The sequence below is a fragment of the Dryobates pubescens genome, chromosome 13, assembly GCF_014839835.1.
Source record: "Dryobates pubescens isolate bDryPub1 chromosome 13, bDryPub1.pri, whole genome shotgun sequence".
In the NCBI taxonomy this organism is placed as follows: domain Eukaryota; kingdom Metazoa; phylum Chordata; class Aves; order Piciformes; family Picidae; genus Dryobates; species Dryobates pubescens.
In genome coordinates, this window is record NC_071624.1 from 12,433,839 (window position 1) to 12,453,808 (window position 19,970).

The 19,970-nt window shown below is 43.5% G+C and overlaps 1 protein-coding gene across 1 annotated transcript in view; it reads left to right on the forward strand.

The window, feature by feature from the left end:
• Positions 1-18,703, forward strand: part of MCF2L2 (MCF.2 cell line derived transforming sequence-like 2) — a 145,523-nt gene extending 126,820 nt beyond the window's left edge. The window contains exons 27-34 of the mRNA XM_009903603.2: positions 2,939-3,034; positions 6,852-6,941; positions 9,047-9,118; positions 10,852-10,938; positions 13,041-13,159; positions 13,714-13,826; positions 14,761-14,864; positions 15,881-18,703. Of these exons, the coding sequence (XP_009901905.2) occupies positions 2,939-3,034; positions 6,852-6,941; positions 9,047-9,118; positions 10,852-10,938; positions 13,041-13,159; positions 13,714-13,826; positions 14,761-14,864; positions 15,881-15,981 (782 nt within the window). The 3' untranslated portion in view covers positions 15,982-18,703. The remainder of the gene's footprint in view (positions 1-2,938; positions 3,035-6,851; positions 6,942-9,046; positions 9,119-10,851; positions 10,939-13,040; positions 13,160-13,713; positions 13,827-14,760; positions 14,865-15,880) is intronic.
• Positions 18,704-19,970: the final 1,267 nt, after the last annotated feature.

Consider the following 19,970-nt stretch of genomic DNA (forward strand, 5'->3'; position numbering starts at 1 on the left):
GCTTCTCGGCTGGTGCAGCTTATGCAAAAGTGTGGGAAGTGGGATCACTACATGCTGATTTTAATTCTTCTGTCTCTGCTTTTCCCTTACCCGGGTCCTCCGCGCTCTGTAACTCCCGCTAGCTCAGCCCAGAGCCTCCTCATCTTCAGGCTTGTGGCTACTGCTCCCGCGGAGCTGCAAATCACGGTCTCGAAGCCAGCGCAAGAGCTGTCCGGCTTTAGATGTCTCACCGGAACTTTAACTGGTGTTCTCTTGCGACACCTCTAGCTGGGCCTCTGTAGGGGCTGAGCTCGCCTGGAAAATGTAGTTAAGTCCTGCTAGGATGCAGGGAAAGGGTGCTGCCTTCCTCTGGGCAGAGCAGTGCCAGCCTGCAGGACATGCAGCAAAGGGGCTGGTGCTGTGCCAAATCTGAGTCTTTTGTGCCACCTACCGACTGCAGTGCTCCTGGGAGCTGTGTGGTTTATCTGAGCCCAGATCATTTAAAAGGCGGTTTTCTTGCTGTAGTACAGAGGGAGAGAGCACTATTGGTAAGCTATTTCAGTTCCCTTGTTCTCACAGATAAGTGCCTGTTGATCGAGCTCTCTACAGACAAACCAGGGTTTTGTGTGGACCTGACTGGTAGCTTCACTGGCTTGAAACTGTATGAGAGCAAAGTCCTCAGGAACCTCTGAAGACCACCCCAGTCCAACTGTTCTGCTCAGAGCAGGGTCAGTAGGAGCAAGTTACTCAGGGCTGTGTTCTGCTGCGTTCATCTCCAAGGATGGTGACTCCACAACTGCTTTGGTGATGCTGACCCAGCTTTTAACCACCTTCAGAGTAAAAAAGGGGTTTTTCATATTTTTAAATGGATTTTCCCTTATTTCAATTTTCACCCATTGCCCTTATCAACCTCTTACTAGGATCCATCGAGAAGCTTCTGTCTCCATCTTCTCTACTTGATAAGATCACCCCGAGCCTTTTCATCTCCAGGGTGATCAGTCCCAGCTCTTTGACTCTCTTCTCATGTCACGTACTGTGATCCTTTAATCATCTTCGTGGCCTTTCACTGGATTCACTTGATCATGTCTATGTTTCTTGTACTGGGGAACCCAGGACGCAGCACTCCAGATGTCTCACTTGTGCTGAGAGGAAGCATCACCTCCCTGGACCTCCTAGCAACGCTCTGCCTAATGCAGCCCAAGATGCTGCTGGCCTTCTTTGCCAGAAGTATGCATTGCAGGCTCATGTTCAACCTGCTTTCATCAGGACCTTGTCCTTATTATGTTTGGAAATGGTTTCCAGGGTTATTTGGTGTACCTGCAAAGTGACAGAAAACATTTGATATAACTCAGGTGGAGACAACACATCTTAGAGACCAGTGTCTAATGTCTGGCTGGTGCTGAGAAGCTGTGGGGGGTGTCCTGTTGAGAAGTGATTATAATTGCCTATCTGAAGAGCTAGCATTTAAACCCACCCACCACAGACATGCACTGCTGTGCTTGCTGCATGACTCTCTGGTAATGAAATACTGTGGATTTCCTAGCTCTGTGCAAACAGAGTAAATACATTTTGTGTACCTGTTTCTGGATTCTTTATAAGCTACAGTATCATTACAAAGAATGCCTCGCAATGGGAGCAGCCCTGGCAAAATGGATCTTAGGCTAGCACAGGCAGTCTGAAAGCCAACTGCTTCCCAGGGCACAGCTGTAACCACTGCTTGGTATCTGTTCCTCGCATGGTGGACAGCAGAAGACGCACCTGCCTGGCCCAAAGCTGGCATCAAACTGTCGGATAGAAGGAGCTGAAGCACAGCAGGAAATACTTCTGTATTGTCTAAATCTGTTCATCTTGCACTCACCTATGCATGCAAGCACCTTGGATCCCGGATTATCTTGGCTGCAGATCAGGAAGTGATGGGATGAGCTTTCCGTTGGAAGCACAGCTTGTCTGTCTGTTGCTTGTCCATCGGTGTGGATTCACTGTCTCTTCATGTTCCCTTTGTACTTCTGGTCTTTGTTTGTCCCTCTAATGATGTTCACTTGGCAGTGTATGAAATAGAGGATAAGACAGCTTTTGGTTAAATCCTAAAGCACAGAACCAGGCAGCCAACACACGGCTTTTCTCCTGCTCCTCTGCTATAAACCCTCTGCGTGTTACTGGCCCACACAAAGAAGGGTACAGATGCAGAATTTGGCAGAGGATCTGAGGGTTTCACCTGTTTCCTGCAAAGCAAGTAATTGAGTATCTTTCAAACCCAGTCTCAGGACCTAGATCCGGCTGTGACTAATCTCTCTCAGGGCAACTGTCAGGCAGCATGGCTGGCCTATTCATGTAGGAGCCTGGCATGTAAGCTCTGCTGGCATGGCGCTCCTTACACCCCCAGCAAATCATGAGATCAAATGCATGACTATATGCCAGCTTTGGAGGCTGTTAGAAAAACTTCAGCAGATAAGGCTGTGTGAGCTACAGTGCTGAGGGATGGTGGCAGGCTTCTCAGTGCTAGCACTGGGTAGCAGAAGTGGTACTGCTCACAGCACTTGCTTTCTGTACATGCCCTGCACTGCAAGGCTGCTTCTCTTATTTCTCGCTACAACCTTGCTGTTCCAACCACAGTGATATGTAGTAAAAGGCACTGGATCTTTTTTAATGAGCTTGCTGCTAAACTGTATTTTCCTTTGAGAGCTACACCCCTTCACATGTTTTTCTTTGTTTTCCTTTTGTTATTGTTCTCCATTAAACTCAGCGAGCCAAACTCAACCCAGGGGCTGTATTTGGCTCAGCTGGTTTAATCACCCTGACCTCATGTCACCTTTCTGATTGATTAGCTCTTGCTCAGGCTTGAACTGAATCAAACTTTATTTATTTTTTGTTGTCATCCAGTGCTAACCTTGCCTTTCCCATAAGCTGAACAGCTGACCCTTCCTTCCTTATTTCTCTTCCCTCTCCCTCTCTCTCCTAGTTGATGCTTCCACCAGCCTTAACCTTGAGCGCACAGCGCTTGCTAGAAAGCGATTCACATTGCAAGGTCTTTCCAACCGCAGAGCTCCACCCAAAGGTAAAACCACCCCATGCAGCATTTGGTCTCTGGCCATCTGTCTTCTGCACCCCCACAATGTTCTCTCCATCCCATAGTGCCATCCATCACTATTTCCTAAAGTGCTGCTGCATCTCACCAAGATGCTCCTGTCTGGTACACGCAGTCTGGCTCTTCTCAGAGACACCAAGAATTGCTCCCACAGCAGGGTTGGCAAGGCAACCTTTGAGTTGACTGGTGTTAGGTATTTTACTGGTGCACAGTGCAAATAACATTTATTTCCAGGTTCTTTCAAGGACTAAAGTGTGAATTCATTTTAAACAACAAACCCGACTTCTTTCAGTGATTTTCTGGCTTGAAGGGAAGAGTTTCATCTCTGTGCTGTTCTCCATGAGGTTTTCATGTGGTAAATTGTTCATCAATTGAATCTCTTTGGGTTTTCAACTGTTGCTCAGCTATGGCTTAGTGATTATGCTGGAGACTGGAATTCAGAAGATCTGGGGTTTATTGACATTTATACTTAATTATATTAAGCTGCAAAATGGTGTGTTCTGAGTGTGTGTAAATGTTGAGGTGACACCTAATATCCATGAGTAGAAAGCAGCATGTGTTCCTGTGATAGCTCTACGAGGAACAGGCTAAAAGAAAAAGAAACATGCAGAGAAATTAAATAGGATTATTATTTACAATCAGTTTCTGAAAAGATGATGTAATTACTCTTTTTTTATTGTTATTATATGGCTTTTCTCCTGTTCTGATAAATGATACTTCTTCTCTGAGACAAGGGGCTCAGATGGGAGGCGGGAGCATCAAAGGAGGCACAAGTGAGATGAAAGAATAAAAGCAGAAATACAAAAGCATCAAATTACAATGTTGTAAAATATATGAGAATACACTAAGAGCCAACACAGCTGTAAGGTTCTGGCTGCAAGGTTAAGGCTGCACTTGGTAGTAAGATCCCAGGTGGACACATCCTGTGACTTGGGGAAATCAGTTAGAAAACACGGGTTTCAGAAATGCTGTAATTCAGGCAAGTTTAGATCTGCAGTTTGGGCTTGGGCCTCTTTTGCTCTTATCCAAATTTTTCTTGTCATGTGAAATGTCTAAGGTTGTATTCAGTGTTCTGGACAGCAAAGCTCACCAGTTCAGAGGAGTTCATAACCACCAGCTCTAGGCATTCAGCTTGGAGACTTGAGATTCCTGTGAAACACCTCTGTTACACAATGTCTCACTTCACTTTGTCTTGCTGTTCAGTTACTAATCTGGTCCTGGACTGGCGGAAACCAGCTGGCAAACAGGCAGAGTGTGGTCATTTCTCCAGGCAGTGACAACTCACAGCCATGTTAGCACTGTGTGGACTGGCTGTTAAGAAAGATTGGAAGCTGTGGGAAGTTAACAGGGAAGTTACTGCAATAAGCTTGTTCTGCTCTTCACCCCATTGTCTAAGGATTCATTATTGACTGTGGCAGGAGAAGGCATGCTGAGCTGAGCATGCTTTGGTTCAGACCCACTGTATCTGTTCATGTCCAGAACACATAAAAGGGAAGGTTTAAATAATGAAATAATGCAAACTGGGGGGAAAACAAGATTGCCTAATGGATATCAACTAGCAGTGGAGCATGGATGCCCAAAGCATTGCTGTCTGCCCAGGATGGATATGGTGGGGTAGAAAATGTATATAGCCACTTTGGTGTTCTGGTCAAAGAAATGCTGATGTCTGCTGGAGAAACTTATCCATTCTTCACTCTGTCAGTGCAGAGTTCTCCATGGCAACCACACAAGAATGGGCATCACAGCATGTGAATGTCCATACCCATAGCACTCTGCATCTCCCCCAACCCTTGGGTCAGTGTTAGCTGCCCTGGTTTACAGAGCCCAGCTCATATTCTTTGGGTTTGGCACAGGGTCTTTAAGAGCTGCATGGTATGGTGTAACTACAGCCCAATACTCTAATGTTATTGAGTTTTTCTTTACATTTTAGTAAGGGCAGTTACAGCAACCTAAACATGGAGTGTTCGATTGTAATCATCACTGAGAACAGAGTTTAATCTCTCATTTTGCTTTAGCCATTCAAGAGGTACTTGAATATATGTGCTTTTCTGAGTAAATTGATGAAGAATGGGCAAAGATAGGCAAATACAGAATTTAGAGGTTTTTGTAGTAGGAAATCTACAGTTAAAATTGCTCTGAGATTTTAAAGGAGATAATAAGATTTCCTGATGTTTTGGCATAATTAAACATTATGGGAATTGTAGTTCAACCTGTCATGCTAATTTCTGCTCCACTGGAAACATCTACTGAATGTGACATTTACTAGGCAGAAATATGGAATAAAACAAAGTGAAGATAGATGTTGTGTGACTGGGCATTAAAATAAGGAAAGGTGAAGATGAGGAAGGGGAAAGAGAATTTTAATATCCCTGGCAAGGAAATCTTCTCAGCAGTGTAATCCTGCACAGGGTATTTAAACTTGAAATATAAAATGACCAGGAATTTATTGTACTTCAATACTATATGCCAGTTAACCAGGGGGAAAAATACACTAAGAGAGACAGAGAGAAGAAGATAGATATGATAAGAGAAAGGAGACAATTGGAAGAGAAAAATCCCTCCTAATCACAGGCACCTTCTAGTAGCATCTAAGCTAAGATCCAGCCATGTATACAAGCATGTGCAACATGTGAAATAACTCTTCACTTATCCTGGGGAAATCTTCAGTGAAAATAGAAACAACTATTTAAGTATCTTACTGAAATGGAGATATGAAGCATAGGAATGGTTTTACTCGTGTGTCAATGGAAATACTCACTTGCTTAATTCAGCACAAGTGCTTAGAGTGTTTTCAGCAGGAGAGACAAAAAAACCCCAATCCTGAAATATTTGTAAGCAAGCAACTTTTTTCTCTCAAGTGGTGCTGTTGTAGTTGGTAGGTGCACAAAGTGTGCTGAGCAGCTTACAGATGCGTAGACACAGTCTCTCAAGAGCTGCATAATGACCTCGGTGTGTTTTGAAGGCCAGGCTGGATGTGGCTCTGAGCAACCTGATCTAGTGTGAGGTGTCCCTGCCCATGGCAGAGGGTTGGAAGTAGATGATTCTTGATGTCTCTTCCAACCCTAACAATTCTATGGTTCTATGTGCTCTCTGAAGCTAGTCAACAGTTAGCCCATTTATACCTCTGACATGTTCATTAAACACTTTGAGTAAAAATGGCTGCTTACATCTCATGATGAAATTTGGAGAAGCTGTGTCTTGCTCCGAGTGGACTTTGAGAAAAGGCAGGATCCTAATTAGAGTAAGATGGGAAAAAAATCTCTGTTGCCTTCATTTTCTCCAAGCTGATTTGCACTGGTAAGGATGAGGTCTCAGAGAATGGTTTCAGGCATTCACACCTTCTAGAAATGACAAATGTGAACTCCAACCTGTTTGTGTTGTGGATTTTTTTCAGTGTATTTCAGGTCAGTTATCACAGAACAAGCAGTTCAGTGTCTAAACCCGTCCAAACCTCATCTGTAGATACACGCCATTCTGACCATCATGCTCATCTCTCTGTGTTTTGTAGCTGTACTTAGACACCAGTTGGTTGCTAAAGTATTAATTGGCATAAATCACCTCTGTGAAGTATAAAACCTGGTGCAATTGGAATTGCTTTGACAATATGCTCATATAAATTATTTTTGTGCTTTTCACTTTATTGAGGGTATTTTTCCTGGCTATGGTAGAGGAGGACCCTACCTTTTATTTATCCTTTCCCAGCTGCTGCTTTGCTTTAGACATCTTTTACCCTCTGTGCTTAATAACCTCTAATCCTGCCCTGCTTTGCATCTATCTGTTCTCCCAGATCCAGAATCTAAGGACAGAGAAGTTACCCGCCGCTTTTCCCTAGCCTCCTCCATCAGCACCACAGTTAATGCTTCTGCTGTGACCAAAGGTACTGTCATGCTGCTTGCTTAGCAACCCTTCTCCCTTCCTGCTGACTGACACATTTACTGCCAAATGCTGTTCACAGAGAGTACATCAGGTTCAATTTTTGTAAATGCAGCAAGTTACAGCAGAACACCACCTTCAGGGAGGCAGGGTGAGACATTCTGAATGGATATCAAGGTGTGCTGCCAGCATATATAGTGACTTTTCTCAGTTTCTCCATAATAGACTTCAAAGACTGGTGCTGGTTTCCACGGAAACTGGATTAAATTTTGTCTGAAGTGGGATTAGGTTTCCAGCTTCTCCCTGGTTTGAACTGATGGAAATTCAGTAGAAATTATTTCTCCATTTCCTTAAAGCTGTTTAGTATTTTTGCTTTCAAGAAGGAGAGAATCTTCTCACTGCATAGCAGACATCAGATTACAAGAAAGCCCGAAATGAAGCCAGAAATGGAGTAGCAATAGATGCCAGTTTTAAACATAATCACAGTTATGGTTAGAAATTGTTTGCAAGGAAATTTTTGGGTGCGTATATGGAAGCAAGGTGCCGAGGATGCACTGAACTCTGTGCACTTTGTGTGGGAACTCAAAGTTTTGTTTTTGAGCTGTAATTATTCTGAGAAAAGGCACTTTTAAAGTAAATTCTGTAAGTTATTCCACTAGTGCCTACAGTTGAACTGAAAAGCAGCTCATGCATTTGGGCAAGCTGACTGTGTTGACAATCAGAGGAACTGTAGGCACCTATGCCTGCATGTCAGAGTTACTTTTGAGAACAGACTGTGTGGGCTTACAGCAAAATCTGAATTTACTGTCTTTTAGCAGTTCCTGGAATAAAGTGGAGCAACTGATTAGCAAGTTCAAGATTTGCAGGGCAATTCACAGACCAAAGTAGAAGGAAATATGGCTGGATTCATTTGTACAAAAATCTTTTCTATATATTTGTCAGGAAGAAGGTTGCATTTACTGCACTCTAAATAGTTGTGAAGGATATGGACCATATCCTTGACTGCAATGAGGCTGTCATGAAATGAGAGTGTGGTGGGATTTATTGGCAGAGGAAGCGTGTAATATTACCACTACTTACAAAAGTTTCTTTGCCAGCCTCTTTAGACCATAACATTAAAACATCACCATATGGAAATGATGGGTACAGCACAGGAGAAGAAGTTCTGACAGCTTTCCTTGGCAACAACTTCAGAAATATATGATCAATTACTAAGTTATAAGAAGACTAGTTATTTTTTTCCCCCCTAATATTTAATTCTGAAGCTGGATAACAGAGAAGCACACATGTAGAAAGAGAATGGCTGACCAAGGGCTGTTCTTTAGTGGGGCTTATCAAAGAAAGCACCTGTGTATTACAATGACATTCAAGCATTTTTACAGTTTCATATCAAAATTGTCCTGTCCACCACAAGACTCTTGGCAATTTCTTGGAATGCTGAAAATACTATTTTTGTAATGATTTTAAAAGCTAGGAAACAAAAGCAGTGCTTTCAAGTTTGTTTTATTTGCAGCATCTGCTTTAAGGTAATAATTCAGATGACAAAAGAACTGAGGCCTGAGTCGTGTCTCAGCATCAGCCAAATGCAGGTCTTGGCAGGTTGTTTAGGTCATCACATCCATGGCTACTGCACGCTGCTGTGTGCTGATCCTCACTGCTAACAGTTCGGCTCTGTCACATCACCAGTCCCCCACATATGGAGGCAGAACACAGGAGAAGCACTGTATGTGGACCTGTGACAGACACCCTCTGCTTATGTGGGGCACAGGCGTTGGTTTTTGTGGGCACCTCCATGCCAGCCTGATGGCTACCAGTGAGACTGTGAGTCTGCCTGCCTTAGTGCCATCTCCTGGACAAGAATGGGAGTAAAGATCTGGGAAGCCTGATTCGAAGCAGACACATTTACGACGTGTTAATGTCTATTGCAAAAAGAGGTCCCTTTCCTATCCACATCACAGAAATGTTTATCTTCACCATTTAAAATGTAGGGCTTGGTCATTCTTCTGGTGAAAGGGCAAGTATTAGGCAGGCAGTATTTTCAGGCAATTGGAAAGCTAGTTTTGCTTTTAACAGTACTTACACCCTTGTGACTCTGCCAACTTCACACAGGTCCCCTTGTTCCTGCTGTTAAAGTCAAGAGACACGAAATAAAGAGTGATCCAACTCCCCTGGGGTTTGAAGGTATGAGTCTTTTCATCTTGCATAAAAACCTGTTTGGCAATATTCACTGAATTCACATCTCATTACTGCTGGCAGGCAACGCTGGAGTCCATTAAGGGTTTGGTGTCAGTTTATCTGTTCAACTGCAATAAACACAGCCTGTCACCCCCCTGCCTGTCCTTCCATGTTATATTTACCAGCTTTCACTTAAGGATTGGCCTAAATGAAAATTCAAATTCTCTGCCTGTTTTGGGAAGAAATGCTCTAGACTGTGACCTGGATCTGGATTTTCTGCCTGGCTTCTACCCCACCCATAGAGTGCAGCAGCAGGGAGCCAAGGGGCTGCTGTTCACTTTCACCTGCAGTCTGGCTACTTGCATCCTTTTTCCCTTGTTAGTGTCTATGCCTAATAAGAGGAGCAGGAGCCATGTGCATGAGGAGTACAGAAGAGGCTGGACTGTGCATTAGTATCCATTTAAAGTGCAGTGTTTCATTTCAGCCAAGCAGAATTCCTACCTATTTGTTGCAGCATGTGTATCAATTATGGTTTAATAGCAAACCCAAAGAGTTAAACCGGTAAATTATTCCCCAGCTACTGGAAGATCAGCAGCTTCCATTGGCAGCTTCTCCCTTTACGTCAGCATTTGCCAGAGCATGTTGCCTTGTAGGGCACAAGTGATCAGGTACTCCCCCTGAAAGAGAGAGAATAGAGATAGTGGCTGAGGATTCCTCTTTAGGACAAAACCTCGATAGAAAGGGCAGGTGTCCATATCTGTCATGGAATCAGCGACACATCAGAAACATCTCCTATGTCACTCCCACCGGAAGATGAGACTGGAATAGAGGTTGGAAGAAACAATGAAGAGCTAACAGAGGGAATATATTGGGTTTGCTGTTTGCAGAGTATTTCCTTTTGCATGTCACCCTTGGCACTTTGTTTAAGAATCATCCTGGCATGCAGCACCAGAGTTTCCCAAACTCTGGTCTCTATACCTCACTTTCCCAGATATTCCTGATCCCAGCAGGACATGTGGCTGCAGAGGCACTTAATGCAAGTATCTGTAGGTTAGAGCAGAGCTGATCCTTGCTGGTTATAAACATGATCCTACTGCACAACATCCTTCACCAGACTGAGCTTCTTTAAGTAGGAAACAATAAGCATCCCTTCATTATATTATAATAAATCCCTTTATTATGATACTTTTACTATTATTTCTCTACCAGAAGATTTTGCTGCTGTTGCCAGGGTCGTGATAGAGTTAAAAACACAAAGGATTTGATGTACTTAAAGAAAAACTTCCAGCACAAAAGCATGTTGCATTTGACAAGAATGAACTCATTCAGTTCTGGGCGGGAAGAACAGTCTCCCTGGTTTCCTCTCACTGATATATGGACAGGCATCAAAACCGGAATGACTTGAAATGCTGCAAGCAGAATACATGAAAAATGTGTAAGGAAGCTGTAGTGAAATAGAACACTGCACTGTTCACCCAGCTTTCATTTTCCTTAATTAACACCAATATTTCTGTTGGATTAATTTGGCTGTTCTCTGTCCTCAGTCTTGCACTATGTAGTGTTGCTGCCTTTTCACTCATTCATGCTGGTTGTGTGTCTCCTGTTTTATAACGGTTGGACTCCAGTCCACCCATTTGTTAAAGAGACTGCCAGTTGCAGAGGTGATAAGCAATTCACTTTGTACTGGTTGTCTGGTCACTATTGCACCTTGAAGATACAAATTGTACTTCCTGTCACAGATGCTTTTGAGAACACCATATTGGCCCAGACTAAATGTAATACCAGTTCCACCACGAGACCTGTACCTAGATCTGCTTCACAGACAGGTAAACAAAATTCAAACATTTCTCATCTCAGTTTGAGAGTGTAACATAACTTTATGATTATATTTACTCTCTTTAACTCCAAGAGATGTTTTTCTTTTAATGAATATTATTTCCCATGAAAGCAACGAGAGAAAAAAGCTTGGGGCACTAGCAGGTATAGAAACAATGCCCCAGATTCTGGTTTCCTGTAGGTCAGGCAGAGCTGAAAATAATTCATTTAATTGATGTCAGAGAACTCAGAATGTGATTTGTGTTAGTTTATAGCTCAAAATTAAGTATGTAGAACTTAGGCTATGCCTTTAGTCTCTGGAATCAGAAGAGCAATTTGCATGGGAGAGGAAGGCTGGTGCATGTATTGGTAAGGAATCTTTGCTGTTTAGGTTTCTTCCTTGGATGATTTCTACAAACAACAGCAGCAAAAGGTTACTGAAGCTTACTGTCTAAGGGTGATAACTTTTCTATCTTTTCTCCTTTGGTGTTTGTAGCCCAGTCTGTGAATCTGAATGAAAATTGCTGTAGCAGTTTGAGGCTAATTAGCATTGGTGTTTTCTTTTACATTTAGACAGTTGCTAAAACTCTCCTGGTGTGATTCAAGCGATTCAGAATACAAGGTTCAGCTCTCTGCTGCATGGTCTGTTACTGATATGGTCTCTTCCATCTCAGAACTCAGTGTAGACGTTGGCAGGGACACTCACAACCCAGGACATGAATGCTGCTTCAGAGGCTAGATTACACCTTGAAAAGTATGGATGACCTAACTGTTCCTGTGGGCTTACAGCTGGAGCCGCTGCTCTGGTGGGACAAAGGGTGCTGTCTCTCTTGTAGTAGTCACAGTCCTCATCTAAAATGAAGGAGAAGAAGCTGCAGACCTGCACAACCACCAACCTGTAGCAAGGAGGATCTGCATAGGGAGGGATTAAATAAGTCAGTTAAAAACCCCAAACTATTTCTCTCAGATCAGGTCCCTTTCCCTGTTTATTCCCTGAACTGCCAGGCTTGGATTTTATATTGTCTCAGGCCAGGTTCTGTTGTGGGTTGTGAATGCTGGGTTATGCATAACCACACTGCATGAACAGGCAGGCATATGGTGATTTGATTGACTCCATTCAGCTTGGGTCTGTCAGGACTGCAAAATCCCTTGGCAGATTTAAGATCTGTTTCCTTCTAGCTGGACTGTAGTCATCCCTGTGAGAAAAAGGACAGGCATCAAGCGTGAAGGAAAGTGTAGCTCGTGATTGCTGTCTGTACCAAAAAGGCTGAGTTATTTTTCCATCGTGGGAGGCTCAGGCAGACAGGTCTTAGTAGGACTCAGTCTGAATTTCCTTAGGAGACATCCTCTGGTCATGCTTTTGTAGGTAAAAAGACTGGTTGTTGTGCTTGGATTGGAATTCTCTCATTAAGTCTCTTCCACTGAGCTGGGGTGGTTTTGGGTGCAAACCATTCAATAAGACTGCTAACAGCAGAAATATCAATGAGATGGTGGTCTCAGGATGATGGTTGGACTCAATAGTCTTTGAGGTCTTTTCCAACTGAAACAATTCTGTGACTCTACGAGATCTTCTCTACCTAGCACCACCACTTTGTGCCTTGTTGTTTACTCTGTGCCTTCCCCGCACTTCCAGCCTGCTCCAGGGTGTAGTCTTGAAAATTGCTCAGGTGGTAATATCTCCTTGGGGTGAGATGGAGATAAGAAGTCAACCAAAATTCAATGGCTTCGGACTTCAGTTTGTAGATAAGGATGTGGAGGTAAGCCGGAAACCAAATGAGCATGGCTTTCTGAAAATCACATCAGCAAAAGTTACCATTTGCCACAAAGCCCTCTCTGCAGAAACACTCCAGGTCTTTGCTTCTTGTACCTCCTGAACTGAAGAGATTTAGCAATGCTAAACACTCGAGGTATTGGTGGGCATGTACACTGGGGCCACACAAGCTGCCCTCCTACAAATGATAGCAAGTGGTGCAGGGTTTTTTGTGACAATGCATTTCTTATGGCAAAATAGGGGAATGAGCTGTAAAAAAGTACAAGCGATTCTGATGTACAAGAGTCTGAAGGGGGCTAATGACTGCTAGCTAACTCTGTTTGGTTTATCTTCTTTGAAAAGGTTGGCCCAGCAGGCAAATGCCATCTCTAGACACATTTGAAGATTTTGAAGCCATCCCCTCCAGCACAGATGAACTCTCCAACTCTTCTGACTTGGAGGAAGAAACCAACCCTAACAATGTAATTCCTGTAATTCTATTGTCCTTTCCCAGTGCAACCTCTTCTTCTCCAAAGGTCACAGTTTCACCTGCAAAGTTTGGGCTCATAGCAGCCTTACATCCATGGAAGTGTGGGAATACAGAAGATGGGAATTTGATCTAGGGTGTTGGGAGATTATTCCAAGCCTATTTTGTTGATCAGGATCAGGCCCATGAATGGTCACCCTTACCTGTAGGCTGTAGCTTTAGCAGTAACAAAAGTGAGGGAAAACTCTGAGCTTAAAAAAAAGTAATTTCCTACTTTTCCAGATAACCTAACCTGGTGTCACAAACCCAATTCCCCTCTCAGAATAGTGGCTGACCAGTTAATGCTAAAGCACAGTTCTGCCCTTAGTTTGAATACTATTAAACATGGGCATGATAAAAGGAATATTGAGTGACACAATTCTCCACAGAAGAAATCTCTGACGTCTTGAAATACCTAATTCAATGTTTAACTAAACTCCTTCTCTCTTGTACAGTGTCCTTTTCAGCCATAGTGACTCTAATTCTGATGCATTTTTCCATTCATTTTAGGGCACCAATCTTTTTCGGGTAGAAGGCAGCTTCGACAGCTGTTTCCCAGACTCTTTTACACTTGAGGATGGAGATTTAGTGCAGTTTGTGCAGGAAGGAGAGAATGGTCAATGGTAAGTGCAGCAGAGCAAGATGTCAAGAATGTCAAAGCTCTTCGAAAGCAATCCAAATCTCCTCACTCCACTGACCCCAGTGAAAGAGGCAGTGGGAAGCATGAACATACAAGCAGCTTTGGTTAATTCCACCTGGTTGACTTTCATCCCAGATGCTAGTGACACAAGGCTTAAAAGGACTGAAGTTTTCATAAAGGAAATGAAGGGGAATATTTGGGCTTTTGATACCTTCTAGCCAGAAGGACAACATCAAAGGCAGCACCTTCCCACAGAACGGATCAATACAATCCCCATGCATCCCACCAAGCTACAGCAGAGAACCAGAGAGCATTTTTAGTCCCAGAGACTTCACATGGATGTAAGGGATGATTGTCAAAGTGGAATGAACCTGGCACCCATGAGCTCACATATATTTCAGTGTGTTTATTCTCTTGCTGACAAGTGAGTGTTAGAAACAGACTTGCCTGTACATCTGAATTATCCTTCCATGGGTAATTTAAAGGAAGAAGATCTGGTCTCCTTGAAGTGCCTGTGCAGTCAGACCATTCACTCAGAGCTGGCATGCAGCTGAGATAGCAGCAAGTCCCATAGTGTGAAGTAGGTAGAAAAGTGAGCTAAAACCATTTACTCTGGATGGTATTTACAGCTGGGTGGATGAAAGATTCATTTTCTTCAGCTCTGAGTTTGGCCCAGAGACTCAAACACAGGCCGAGGCCACTGATTCCTTGTCTCTTACTTCCAAGTGAGCTTGATCTGGGATATTGGGTCACCATCTGAGACTGCTGAAATTTTATTACCAGCTACAAGTAGGACTGCCCTGGGTTCTCTGCCTTCTTCCTTCATTTAGGAAATAGCTGCCCAATGCACACTTCTAAGAAACACAGCTCAAGGAAGGGGCGCGTAGGGAATTCACTGACTGTTCTCTGAATTTCAGGTTAGTGAAGAAACTGGTCTCTGAGAAAAGTGACTGGGTTCCTTCCAGTATATTGCAGCCAGCAGAGGGGGACAGTAACAACATAATTAAGAACAGCAATACAGGTAATAGAGAAAATGTGTGACTGGCATTTAATTTAATGTTATTGTTTTATTTATACTGAAAAAGGACGTGACAAACACTGCACTTTCTGTAGTCAAGTACTTAGCCTAAGTGTCTGTGCTGTGGTCAGTCGAGGCAGCTGAGCTAGCCTGAAATTCGGTGCTATGAGTGTCAGAGCTACTTAGGCTCAGCAGCTTACCTTGGGATGGTTTAATTGTTTTCCCCTTCAAGGGGAGAACTTGAATCTCCCTCCCATGAAACTCCTGTGGCTACCAGGATCCAGGCTGGCTGCTTTAACGTTCACCACTGGCTCCAAAGCTGGAGAAAGGGCTGCTCTGTCAAGATTTAAGCCAAATCACCACTAAAAGTTATCCTTTCTTCAGCTTTGGTTCTGACCTAACACACAAACAGGCTGCACTGGAAAAGATGAATCACAGCAACTCTACAGATCAAAGGTATACAACTTGAGATGAATTTTTACTCATCCTTAAATATAATATACTAACGTGTGTCCTGCTTTTCTTCTGGTAACAAAAGAAAGTAAAATGTGACACAGCCATTCCCTAGAGGGCAGCAGTAGGGAGCTACCAGCATTTTATCCCAAGATACTGGTTTCTTCTGTCTTTAGTTTATTTTTGGACAGCTTTTTTCAAGAGGAGAAAAACGTTTCTGAAAGTTAACCAGGATTCTGTTCTGTGGCTTAAAGGGAGTTTGGTAATTGCTGTTCCTTCAGCTCCACAGCAGGTCAGTTCTGTCTTCACCCTCAGCACCCAACTGTGGCTCTCGTTTCTTTGGCATGCCTAATGCTTCAAATGAAAACTAAAGCCACACAGAGACATTAGTTAGTTACATGCCAAAAGGGTTTCCCTTGCCTTTGGTGAAGGAATTAGGGGAGCAGTAGAATGGTGATTGCTTATTTTTTCTTTTATTTCAGGCTTTTGACAATGAACTTTGAAGACTGTAGATGGGAAATCCTTTAGATGTGTTGTAGTGACCATGCCCATGTCCTCCTTTTCAGACACCTACAACGACTCCTGCAGTACAGCCTCAGTAGAGTCAGACACCAAGGAGAGTGAGGTGGCCAAAAGCTTCCCAGCAGAACAGAAGGCTGGCAGATGAATAGCAGGACCAGCCTTCCTCAAGACCTCATCCATCTCTGTTTATTTGGGGCGGACACTAGATCGAAGTTGCCTTTTTCACTCACTCTGAGGTTCATAATTCACTAAAACTTTGTCATCATGAACAGATGAGGACTGTGCTGTCCACCTGGCAAGCTGGGAAAAACAAACTTGAAAGAAGCATCAAAACATCCAGAAAGCATTAAAATCCACCTTCAGTATTAGAGGAGGAAAATACTTCTCATATTGATCATCAAACTGTTTCAGAAGATGTGGCCTAAATTAGGTCAACAGCAGAGCTGGAGTTACTATGCACGCACCTTTTGACAACTTTGCTTGAACACTGAGTTACTGCAGAGGGACACAAGCATGGTTAGAAGTTCTTGCTCTACTATGGGGTCACCTGGAGGTTTTTTCCATTTGCTTGCCTCTGGCTGTGCCTTCCCCATCCTCCTTAATTCCAGCTGATGCATCACAAATTTGTCCTTTTCTTTGTTTGTTTTTTTGCTGATGGTCAACACCAAAAAATCTCCTTTTAGGGTGGCTGTGGAAAGGAAACTTCTGATGTGGACTATCAGAGAGGTTTCACACAGCAATGATGTGACTATTTTTTGCCATGGTGCAGTGAATGACCTGCTGCATACAGTGTTATGATGGAATGATGCAGGTGGCAACTCCTAGTTATGAGATGGAGGTGCAGGGCTTAGCAGGGAAGCAAAGACATATGACAGCTACTGTGACAAAGAACATTTTGAACTCTTTTTACAAGTAATTCCCCTGCCCCCCTGCAGTCTGTGGCTGCTGGATCACAATCCTTTGCATTTGGTGCCGAGAATTCAATTGAATGCCATTTCATGTCATTTGTTGGAGTAGACTGCATGCTTTCTTTGTGTGCTAGGCTATGGAGTAGGTACATTTCATCCCCCATTTGGAATACACATTGCAGATAGGCAGTGAGCATTAGATGTTCCCATGAGTGGATAAAGTAGTGTTGTTAAATACTTCTTTCCAGGACTGTTGATTAAAGGTCTGTACCCAATCTCTGCCACATAAGGATGTAGTGTATAAGATAAAGTGATTACAGATGTTGTTATTGCTATACAAGCCATTAGCTCGTTTAGAGCAGCTGGTAAGGCATGAAGGCATTTTGATAGTAATAATGGGGTCTCAGGTCCCACAAAAGCTGCTAATATTTTAGTAAAGATAAGTATTGACTAAGGGTTGCAGAGAGGCAAAGATCAGCCTAGTAAAAATGACCCTGGAATCTCAAGAGTGAGTGCTTGGCTTTCACTGCTAGGGATTCTTCTGTTTAACCCTTAGACTAGTGGTGCTCTATGTAAATAACCAAGGGGACATAGGCACTGAAAACGGAGATGAAGCAAACCCCAAACCCACTCTTTAGTAATTGAGCCTCTGAGCAAAATAGTAAGAGTCTGTATCATATCTGCTGTCGTCTTTGCAGGGACCTGAATGTTTTTCTGTCATGTCTCAGTGGAGGCTGGCATTGTAAATAACTTAGTGTGTGAGTCAGGATAGCTGTGAAGCAGATGGATAGTCCGATTCAGGAAAAAGCCTTGGAGGAGGTAAAGGCTTATTCAGATTTTGGTTGCCTTTGGAGGCTTATTGGTTAATTTTGAGTTGCACTGTGGTGTCATGGTTCTTCTAACCCTCGATATCTAAACTCTCTCTGAATATTTTCCATTCTTGATTAAAGGACCTGATTGCCTGTACCTTTTTGGAAGATAATTTGGTCCTACAGAGATAAAAGCTTGTCTGGTTTATGCTGGTCATTTACCTTAAAAATGACATGCAGGCTTTCAGGAGCACGAATCCTGTTAGTCTGCTGTAGTTGTGAGCATCTTGAGGGAAGAACTGATTCCTTGCAGTCCCCTAAGGAAATATGCAGTGACATTTTCCTGTAGTGCAATTAGTTTCTCCTTTCCCTAAGATGATTTAATTTTTCTTTCTTTGTCACCTTCAGTAATTTTTGCACGGCCTGGTAACAGTGCTTCTGTCTACTCCTGGCCTAAGCATAGGAGAGGAAAGGGGTAGGAAGCTTTGATTGCACATTAATAAATCTAGTAAGCTTTGTGTGTGTGTGCCTGAGAGAGAGATGGGAAAGAGTTACCCATGGCATATGAGACTGCCTGAACAAGGATTTGTGACATTGCTGACAGATGGAAAGATGCAAACTTTCACTTTGAAGTTTCTTTGGAGGAATCTCATTCACTCTAGTGGTGAAATGGCTGTGGGAAGTCTCTGTTTTAATGAAGATGGGGAAAACAGGTATTTTAATTTCTGCCCATTTCCTGCTTTTGCTGTGTGCAGGGTGGCTCTGTGCTAGTCCTGTATCCCCTGCTGCTGCCATATCATCCTGTAAAATGGGTGCTGTTGAGTTTCTCAAGTCAGGGACCCTCCAGGGGAGAGCGAAGTATCCAACCCCTTATGTCCCGCTGTGCCTTCCATGGGTGTCAGTGATGGCATCCTGTAGGACGGTCTAGAGCTGGAACAGGGAAGAGGATCGCTGAAGTGTCTCCTCTCTTCCCTTTCACTGCCTTGTCATGACAAGTGCAAAGGTATGGTCTGGATAATAACAATTCACCTCCCTGCTTTACTTTTGAAAACAATTTATTGTTTATTTTGGTGTGCAAAATCTCATGTTTTATTCTGTTGGACCAAAGTTTAAGTTACTCCTGCACCATGAATATCTTGAGGATGTAAACCACTGTGTGCAGCAGTGGTGCAGCACTCTGGCCTGAGTGGTCTTTGGGAGCTGATTGTATCACAGCTATCCTCAGACACTACACAACCTAAGCAGGGAGCCCACAACCATTGTCTTCAACCTTCCTGCAGTGCTGGTGAGCCAAAGGCAGCTGGCTGCTTCTGCCTCCATGTCCCAAACTCAGACTGTACTGCAGCAGACTACTGCAGCTGCTGCTGGGGAGTAACTGGGGCCCTTTCACAGGTCCACAGAATGGCAGGGGTAGGAAGTGACCTTTGAAAATCATCTAGTCCAACCCCCCCTGGTAAAGCAAGTTCATCTATAGCAGGTTGCACAGGATTGCATCCAGGCAGGTTTTTGAATGTCTCAAGAGGAGACACCCCAACCTCCCTGGGCAGCCTGTTCCAGTGCTTTGCTTGGTTGATGTCTGTGGTGCAGATGTCAGTGAGACAGTGCTGCACTGCTGGCTTTGCTTTTTGGAAGAATGAAGTTCAGTGACAGAACAGGCTGCTGACAAGTCTGAGAGAAGTCAACCAGAAGTAACCTTCTGTCTTTGCTGACAAGACAAACTTGGGTTCAATGACTCTGTTGGATTTTGGTTTGTGGTGTTTTGGGTTTTTTAAAATTTTAATAGTAGACAGGATAGTCTTTTAATTAGTGTATATCTGTCAAAGAAGGTGATAATTAAGGGCATGACTCTCCATATACAGTCTAGGATATGATCTGGTAATGTTCAGCAAGACTAGCGTGTATGTTAAGGTAAACTTATTCTGTATGTGGGTGTTTGACACCATCATTTTCAGGTAGATGGACCTAAAAATCATAGTTCTGAAATAGGGGTTTAATTTCAGTGTTGTTTGGAGATGAAGCAGTGACCAGAAAGTAATTTAAAAGTAATGATTGCCATTAAGTTTCAGTCATAGAACAGAAAGGTCCTGTAGCAGCACTCGTGGTTGAGCATTGTGCCCCTGCTGCTTGACCAGCAAATCCATGCCAGTTCCCTGGCTGTTCTCTCGGGTCCAGACTAATGAGACCAGCCCTCCAGCAGGACGTTTTGACTTGGGTCTCCTCCCTCTGCTCTGCTGCCACCCTCTGTGAAACCTGCAGTAACTTCACGTCCTCAGAACTGTGCTCAGCTGCGTGTAGCTGGGCGACAGACTCCTTCCTTACTGGCACCAATGACAGACAGACAGGCAGCTGCCAGGATACGTAGGTCTTGCCAGGCTAAAATGTAATCTGGGCCTGGTCCTCTCCTTCTCTCATGTCTA